The sequence below is a fragment of the Silurus aristotelis genome, assembly GCF_946808225.1.
Source record: "Silurus aristotelis genome assembly, chromosome: 6".
NCBI classification, from domain to species: Eukaryota; Metazoa; Chordata; class Actinopteri; order Siluriformes; family Siluridae; genus Silurus; species Silurus aristotelis.
The window spans coordinates 6,054,654-6,064,653 of record NC_139579.1 but is presented as its reverse complement, the minus strand read 5'-3'; the positions used below and the strand labels follow the sequence as shown (position 1 = coordinate 6,064,653).

Genomic DNA, 10,000 nt, shown 5'->3' with positions numbered 1-10,000 from the left:
GAATTTTATTTAAAAAAATGTGTTTTTTCATGTTATTAGACAAATATTGATGCCGAACTGCTCCAGATGATGTAGGTAGCATAGTTTTGTGGTTTGGAGTTGTTGCAATGGATGCAGGCGATTCTGAATGCTAAGAAGTGCTTAGAATTCCTTGTAAAACATTGCAATATGGTAAAATCTGTAATGTCATAGACAGGTTTTGGAGGTCCTAGAAAGATCATCACAATGAGCCTCTATAGTAAATCATGCACTAAGCCTGTTTATCTCAGAGGTCTGGTTCATCATCAGGGTAATCATCGGTTCCCGGCAGTTTGCCTACCAGACAGAGGTAGTCAGAGACGATACAATCATATAGCTACTGCAAAAGGTCCACTCCCATCTGGAGTTCAACAGTACCACAGTGAGAATCACCTTCTTTGATTTCTCAAGCGAATTTACCAGCATCCAACCTTTCCTGCTGTGAAGAAGATGAAAAGAATACAGGTCCTTGATCTCCTGGGTCACAACCACAACAGACCACAAGTTTTCTGTCTGAGCAAGGTGCCTGCAGAGTAGCACGAAAGCAACACAACAAAGTGTGTTCCCCCCAATCTTTCAATACAATACAGAGCTGAAATTGGCAAAAACTGCATCAAGAAGGCTTGAGTTGTTTTTTCGGATGCTTTCTGGATGGTTTTGGGATGGTGGTGGAAAAGAGTGTCCTCAATAAATTCAACCTTTTTTTTTTTGGATGACAGTTGCACAGCCACATGAATTCAATTCATGTCTGCTGTTGCAACCCCACAAATTATATTCCCACACTTTTTATATATATATATATACAGTGAGGAAAATAAGTATTTGAACACCCTGCTATTTTGCAAGTTCTCCCACTTAGAAATCATGGAGGGGTCTGAAATTGTCATCGTAGGTGCATGTCCACTGTGAGAGACATAATCTAAAAAAAAAAATCCAGAAATCACAATGTATGATTTTTTAACAATTTATTTGTATGATACAGCTGCAAATAAGTATTTGAACACCTGTCTATCAGCTAGAATTCTGACCCTCAAAGACCTGTTAGTCTGCCTTTAAAATGTCCACCTCCACTACATTTATTATCCTAAATTAGATGCACCTGTTTGAGGTCGTTAGCTGCATAAAGACACCTGTCCACCCCATACAATCAGTAAAAATCCAACTACTAATATGGCCAAGACCAAAGAGCTGTCCAAAGACACTAGAGACAAAATTGTACACCTCCACAAGGCTGGAAAGGGCTACGGGGAAATTGCCAAGCAGCTTGGTGAAAAAAGGTCCACTGTTGGAGCAATCATCAGAAAATGGAAGAAGCTAAACATGACTGTCAATCTCCCTCGGACTGGGGCTCCATGCAAGATCTCACCTCGTGGGGTCTCAATGATTCTAAGGAAAGTGAGAAATCAGCCCAGAACTACACGGGAGGAGCTGGTCAATGACCTGAAAAGAGCTGGGACCACCGTTTCAAGGTTACTGTTGGTAATACACTAAGATGTCATGGTTTGAAATCATGCATGGCACGGAAGGTTCCCCTGTTAAAACCAGCACATGTCCAGGCACGTCTTAAGTTTGCCAATGACCATTTGGATGATCCAGAGAAGTCATGGGAGAAAGTCATGTGGTCAGATGAGACCAAAATAGAACTTTTGGGTCATAATTCCACTAAACGTGTTTGAAGGAAGAAGACTGATGAGTACCATCCCAAGAACACCATCCCTACTGTGAAGCATGGGGGTGGTAGCATCATGCTTTGGGGGTGTTTTTCTGCACATGGGACAGGGCGACTGCACTGTATTAAGGAGAGGATGACCAGGGCCATGTATTGCGAGATTTTGGGGAACAACCTCCTTCCCTCAGTTAAAGCATTGAAGATGGGTCGAGGCTGGGTCTTCCAACATGACAATGACCCGAAGCACACAGCCAGGATAACCAGGGAGTGGCTCTGTAAGAAGCATATCAAGGTTCTGGTGTGGCCTAGCCAGTCTCCAGACCTAAACCCAATAGAGAATCTTTGGAGGGAGCTCAAACTCTGTGTTTCTCAGTGACAGGCCAGAAACCTGACTGATCTAGAGAAGATCTGTGTGGAGGAGTGGGCCAAAATCCCTCCTGCAGTGTGTGCAAACCTGGTGAAAAACTACAGGAAACGTTTGACCTCTGTAATTGCAAACAAACAAATATTAACAATGACTTTCTCAGGTGTTCAAATACTTATTTGCAGCTGTATCATACAAATAAATAGTAAAAAAAATCATACTTTGTGATTTCTGGATTTTTTTTTTAGATTATGTCTCTCACAGTGGACATGCACCTACGATGACAATTTCAGACCCCTGCATGATTTTTAAGTGGGAGAACTTGCAAAATAGCAGAGTGTTCAAATACTTATTTTCCTCACTGTATATATATATATATATATATATATATATATATATATATATATATATATATATATATATATATATATATATATATATATATATATACACATTACAGACCAAAAGTTTGGACACACCTTCTCATTCAAAGAATTTTCTTTATTTTTATGACTATGAAAATTGTAGAGTCACAGTGAAGGCATCAAAACTATGAATTAACACATGTGGAATTATATACATAACAAAAAAGTGAACTGAAAATATGTCATATTGTAGGTTCTTCAAAGTAGCCACCTTTTGCTTAGATTACTGCTTTGCACACTCTTGGCATTCTCTTGATGCCTACTTTGAAGAACCTATACTGAGTCACATAGAATACAGATTAACATGGCAGAGGTAGAGCTGCATCTTCCTGGGGACAGAACAGGAAAAGAACGTCTGGGTTTAATCAATATTTTGTTTTCATTTCTTTTTGGCTTGTTTGTGAAAGGACCATGTGTTAGAAGTCAGAATGCACTTAAGTAAATTTATAACTTGTTGCCTGTCTGAACCAAAGAAGTAAAAGTTAACTACATTTAAAAATGCTTTCTTTTGCATCTTATAGCAACAAATCACATTGTGTTAAATCAAATCAAAACAGGATCCCACTGCATCGTAATAGGGATGTATTGTATCATATTGCATCAGTAGCTGCTTCATATGTATTTATAATGTAGTGTATCGTTGTCTATGCATCCAGATGGGAATCACATTGCCTCAGTTATGGAAATGCACATCCCTAATATATATCTCAATATATCATCACTATTAACATCTACAAAACTGAACGCTGTGTATTTAAGAACCCCTAAAGGAAATCATTTTGTACATCCCATAGGGTTTAACATCAATAGATTTACTGTATTTGATCCTCAATAAAAATACAGAATTAATAGTTTGAATGGCTCTACTGAGCTATTCAAAGAGCAATCTTATAACTTCAGTGTAAGTGTATCAGCGCTTGAGTGTTTTTTTATTATAAAATAAGATCAGTATTAGCACTTATCTTATCTTATTCCAATAAGGGTCTTCAGTGTAGAAGTGTGGCTTGGCTTGAGTGGGGGAAAAATGTAAGAACGCAAAAGTTTGACATCCATAATCTCTTGAAAAATTGTTCTCAAGATGCTTCAAAATCCTTACCGGATAATAGCTTTATAATATTGCTAAAAATAGACCTTCTTCAAAAATTCACTCCATTGATGCATTCATGATGGTGGTAGAGAGCTACAGAGTGCTATCTTACATATAGGTCTGAAATATCCCACTTTGTCTTGCCCTATAAATGGGTCATTGTTATACTGGAAGAGGCCATTTCCTTTGGAATATACTCTATACTATAGTATCTATCTACACTTGTTTGTGGGTGTGTGAGTATGTGGCAGCCTGGGAAAACATTTCGCATGGTGATATTTTACAGGTTAGAACTGGTATTTTTTCCTCATTTGCATGTAATCACAGCCTTAGAAACCAGTGTCTGGTTTGCTCTTGACTCGAATATAATCGCTAATTAATTCAGTTTGCTCTGTTATTACAGCTTTAGTTATTCGTTTCTTATAATTAGTTTACTTTAGTACAAAAGCTTCACCAACATTTTGTCAGATAGTCTTTGACTTTTAATCCCAATCTGACACAATTAGGTTTATTGCGTGTTTCGCTCTGGCAGGAACAAATGGTTCAAATTGTGACAGAAGTACACATGCTGTAGCTATCAAGGTTTAAACGTGTTTAGACAAACAGACTGCATTTACTAACCTGGTTCCTTATCTAACATGGTTACTGCAGTCAAACTGCAAGTAGATTCAAGATAACAAGATTAGAAAGTAAAATTAGTGGAATTAGTGAAAGATTTTTTACTGATCAAAAAACTGAATTTTGGTCATTCTGAAAATGAAATTTTATATAAAACATTTTTTGTATTTACTTTTATTTTTTTTAACAGTTCAGCCATAGCAACATTTCATTGGTTTTCTCAGGCAATGTCACTATCTTTCTCTCTCACACACACACAAAAAGTCTCCTATAGGTTTATCTAGAGAATGGGTTGGCAGTGGGTGACAAGGTGTTGCAGCATGTAACATTGCCACCTCACAGTTCCAGGGTTTGTGCAGAATTTCTCTTGTCATGTCTATGTGGGTTTCCTCTAGGTTGCCATCTGGATAGGCCCTCTACTAGATACATCACAACTGCAATTAAGTGATTATTACAGATTAATTATAGACGATCTAATTTATATAATGCCAATTTATTATCAGGCAGTTTATTAAATTCACCAGGTGCCCTAATGTGACTGCATAAAATCTATGCTACTTTTTTCTTATGAAAAAAGCAGTCTGTAGTTTGGTTTTGTATTTTTTGGTATATGTTTATGTGAAGAAATCTTTTGATATTTGTTGCCACACTCTAATAATGACAATGATAAAAAAATATTTGTTTTAATTTGATTATTAAATATAATTACATTTATTTATATATTTTACACAAATATTTATATATTACATTTTATTGTAATCATTTATTAGTAAAGTTATGATTTTATAATGTATTATTATGATTGTTATTATGATTATTACTATGATTATTATTATTTCAGCAAAACAAATCTTGGTTTATTTAGCTTTGTAATACATTTCTGGGGAATAATGTGAAAATAAATTTCCCTTCATAAACCCAAAAATCTGTCAAAAGCCAGATAGCTGCAGGTGTGAGCTTTTCCTTTTTAGAATTATTGTTGTAATAATATTGTTGGTAGCCTATGGGAACTAAAATAGAAAGGATATAATTCATAATATGTTTGTGACAAAAAAAAAAATCATTATACATAATGCATGGAATTAATACTCTCATTACCCTTCTTTCAGAAGCATGCAGAGCCATGTATGATGTCATTTCCTGTACTAGAGCACATCCTGCTTGTAGTTTTTTTCTCAGTAGGCAAGATTTAACATATTGGTGACGCCAACATGAGCTCAGTCATGCAGTCACATGCAAACCTATTATGTTTTGTTTAATACTTATAATTTTTGTCTTTATGTAGGTGTGACCAGATCCATGAAGGACAAAGTAACTAAACCCACAGCAATGGCGCAAGGCCGTGTAGCACACATGATAGAGTGGCAGAGTTGGGGCAAACCATCTGCTGGACCAATAGGGGGTGCGGGAATTTCCAATCTGCACCGTGAGAGGGAAAGAAGACTTGAGAATGATGCCTACAGTGACCTAAGTGATGGGGAGAAGGAGGCACGGATGGCTGCTGGTAAAAATAATCAATTAATGGAACATTTCCAAACATATTTGATGGTCAAATCAAAGAAGAAAGAAGTACAGAAAAGACAAAAATGTAACATTGTTTTTACAACCCCAATTCCAAAATAGAGTTGGGACAAAATGTCAATAAAAACAGAATGCAATGATTTGCAAGTTTCATAAATCTGTATTCTAATCACAATAAAATAAACATATCAAATGTTCAAATTGAGAATATATACCATTTTAAGGAAAAAATTTGCCCTTTTTTGATTATTTGATGGCTGCAATATACATCTTGGAACTGAGTAGACCAGTTGCTGATGTTTTGGGTGAGAAATGTTGTCCCATATTTGTCTGATACAGGATTCTAGCTCCTTAAGAGTTTTGGGTGTCCTTTGTTGTATTTTTTGTTTCATGATGCTCCAAATGTTTTTAAATGGTTAAAGGGCTATACTGCAGGCAGGCCAGTTCTGCACTTGGACTCTTTTACTATGAAGTCATGCTATTGTAATAGATGTTGGATACACTTAGCACTGTCATGTATTTTCTGGATGAAAGCATTTGTTGCTCTAAACCATGAATATACCATTCAGCATTAAATGCTTTTCCAAATGTGCAAGTTGCCCTTTCCACAAGCACTAATGCACTCCCCTGCAATCAGAGATGCAGAAAGAAATTACAATTTAGATTCGTCTGATTAGAAATTGTAATTAGTCTGAAACTGTGCCTCAGTAAATTTTAAATAAACTTTGGCTTAATGACTTAATCTGCATTTGTGAATGACATGGGAAACGATGTTCACTTACTTACAAAACACTTACTTTTTACAGATATTTGTTGCCCCACCCCAACTTAAATTAAATGCAAAATTACATTATATTTTCCTTAAAATGGTACATTTCCTAAATTTACAAATGTTTTCTATTCTACTGTGAATAAAATATTGAATTATGAGTTTTGCAAATCATTGCATTCTGTTTGTATTTACATTTTACACAGTGTAAAAACAATTTTGGAATTGTGTTTGTACCTAAAGGACTTCAAATACAGCTTGTTGAAATCTTATTGATTTGAAATGTTATCTTGTTGCCGATTTGTTTCTTGACACAATTTTTAACCTGCTATAACCCTTGTAGTACTGTTTGCACATTGCCTGATATCTACCTGTTTTTAACTTCTTTTTTGCTTGTCACAAAAGCAAAAAACAAGCAAAAAAGGAGTCAAAAACAGGTGGATATCAGGCAATGTGCAAACAGTACTACAGGGTTATAGCAGGTTAAAAATTGTGTCAAGAAACAAATCGGCAACAAGATAACATTTTAAATCGACGTCCACCTGTTTTTGACTCCTTTTTTGCTTGTCGTTTTGGATTATATTGCTTGTTTAAAGAAAGACTGGCTTTCATGGCACTTGCACCTGCCCAAGCAATAACTGACAAACTAGAAAGTTTGACAGAACGAATAGACTTAGATATCTGTACAAGGGTCTAGTATGCTATATGCTAAAAGTTGTGTATTTTAATTAGGAAGGAATAGCACATCAGTATGGAGACAGCAGACATGACTATAGACCTGCATGCTACTTGGAATGTGAATTTTACTCTCAGGGTGGTCTGTCTAAAATTTCTTTAAATCACAATATGCCACCCTGTTGCATGTGTTTTTCAGAATATTATACTCAATTTTATAATCATATTCCATTTGAACGTTTATAAACTTTTTTTGATCACATAGAGAGCTATAAGCTGTGTCATGATCAACTTATCATTTTTAAACCAGTAAGCTACATTGCAGGCACATTATGAGTTCATGACACGGGTGTTGCAAACTGTGGCTCGAAATATGAGCTATAACATGCTATACTTCAAGTACAGGTTTACTGACTTGGTTGGTTTTCATGTTGCTGACGCTGACATGACTCTTATTTTTTAGAGTATATTTAATAGACCATGACAATCCACTTTTGCTTATTTTTTTTTTAAACAGGTGTGATGCAGCAATTTGCAATCTCTGAGGCTACATTAATGGCCTGGAATTCGATGGATGGGGAGAGCTTCTGTGTTGACTCCAACCAGGGCAGTGTGGCGCACCTTAGTGAAGTTAATCAGGAGAGCATTACCAGCAGAGGTAAAGATAATTAACATCCATTTTTTTTTACATATAGATATCATATTTTTGTGCTCATGGCATTCACGACTTCAATATTTGACAGAAAACTATTTTAATTGTCTTCTGTAGTTGAGATGTTGATAAATTACCCCCTTTTTTGCATGTTTTATTTATTGTTTGCTTAAAATGTCATTAGGATAAGTGTAATTTCATCTGTTTTTTTTTATTTTTATTAATAACTGCTGTCATTTAGCAGCAAAATGTTCCATTCTTCTTTTCAGTCTGTACACATGTGCAACTCCTAGCAGCTACAAAATGGAGGATAGGGTGGTTTTTAGTAGCCTTAATATCTCTAGGAGTTTAATAAATGCTATTGCCCACTAAGCAACACTAATGTCTCATTTTGCTTCATCCATCTTTTTCCTTGTTCCTTCATGAAGCTGAACACTCCGGCAGTATTATTTGCCCAAAATAGTGCATATCTCCCACTGTTTATTTGGCTAGTGAACTTACTGCTAGCATAGTTAATTGATTTTCACCTCACTATAGCATGCATTGTTTACCACTGAACTACTACTTTAGCTTCTTTTCTGCTAACAGACAGCTTCAGTTTTGGACTTAGTTTTCCCTTTAGACTTTGCATACTAAGTAATTAAAAAAAAACTTCTCTAAAAACTGAATACAGACACCAGCTATGCCTCAGAAGTGACCTTGATAATTGACCAGCAACACCCAAAAGGGTTTACCACAGGCAGCTTGGGCCTCCTTAGAAAAAGTTCTAATTCAGGCACATGCTGTCTGAGAAATGAATGTAGATGCACTAGACAGAGTAAAATATATGGTAATGGCATATGGCACAATGGCAATATATTATCCATTTTACTCTAACACTGAAAGGATCCCTTTTGGGGAATGCTGATTAATTCCTTGTTGCTTGCAGTGATAGGAGACCTGGATATAGGGCCAAGTTAATGTAATCCTTTTTATGCAAATCGACCCTCTTTATCAAGTGGTTAATCTTTGTGTCTGGCACAAAAGACACCATGGAGAGGTTTTAAAATCACTAATCCAGCACAGCTAAATGGACTAGACTACATCTCTGAAAACCTTTAAACAACTAAACTGGGCAGCATCTTTGTCAGTTTAGATGGTCCTGATGACCTGTTTGCAAATAAAGTGCTAAATAATCTTAGCACAAATATACCTGCACCTGAAAGGCCCCAGAGTTTGCTGGTGAACATAAAAAAAAAAAACAGCATTGTGATTACCTTGTGGCTAATAAATCAACTCCAAAACAAGGTTCCAGAAAGGTTTTAATCAGATTTTGGTAATAAGCACATCCTGCAAAGCATTAAACCAGTCAATTTATAAGTAAAAAGCAAGAATAATGTGCAATTATGATTCTGTCTAAAGAGGCTGTCCAATCAAAAGTCAATGACTATATAAGGGGGACTTTTAATCAAAGACGCAACCAAGGGGCCAAGGTTAACTCTGAAGGACCTGGAAAGATTGAACTTAATTGTATTATTATTCATCCACATTGCTTTGAAATTGTCCTTCAATGCAAATTTATATTACTTAATATTCCTTTTGTCATTTTGTCTTTTACCACTTAGACCCCTTTACCTTTATGTAGTGCATTTAACCCCCCAAATAGTTTGGACACTGTAAAAAATTAAGATAAAAACATAATACAGTGATTTGCAAATCACATAAAGCAATATTTTCTTCCCAATAAAACATACAAACGTAATAATTTTGAATTTAATGGCTGCAAAAGGTCTCAAAAAGACATGGCCATGTTTACCATTGTGTAGCATCACGTCTTCTGTCTATATACATCTGGGAACTGAGCAGACCAGTTACTAAAGTTTTGTGAGAGGAATGTTTCTGATACATGATTCTAGCTGCTCAGGATCTCTGGGTGTCCTTTGTTGTATTTTTTGTTTCATGATGCGCCAAATGTTTTCCAATGGTGAAATGTCTAGACTGCAGGCCAGCCTGTTCCTCACCTGAACTCTTCTACTGCGAAGTCATGTTATAATATATAATAGATACTGCATACTGAATACTGTAATAGATACAGTATTATATACTGGATGGAAGCATTTGTTGCTCTAAAACCTGTATACCACTGAGCATTGATGAAGCCTTAATAAACGTGCAACCTGCCCATGCCACACGCACCAATGCACTTCCATACCATCAGAGATG

At 35.9% G+C, this 10,000-nt stretch overlaps 1 protein-coding gene across 8 annotated transcripts in view; it reads left to right on the top strand.

Annotated features, from left to right (window-relative positions):
• Positions 1-10,000, top strand: part of fam131ba (family with sequence similarity 131 member Ba) — a 42,510-nt gene that overhangs the window by 27,672 nt on the left and 4,838 nt on the right. For all 8 annotated transcript variants that reach the window (XM_083544357.1, XM_083544358.1, XM_083544359.1 and 5 more), the window contains 2 exons: positions 5,467-5,685; positions 7,664-7,804. In XM_083544357.1, the coding sequence (XP_083400483.1) occupies positions 5,467-5,685; positions 7,664-7,804 (360 nt within the window). The remainder of the gene's footprint in view (positions 1-5,466; positions 5,686-7,663; positions 7,805-10,000) is intronic.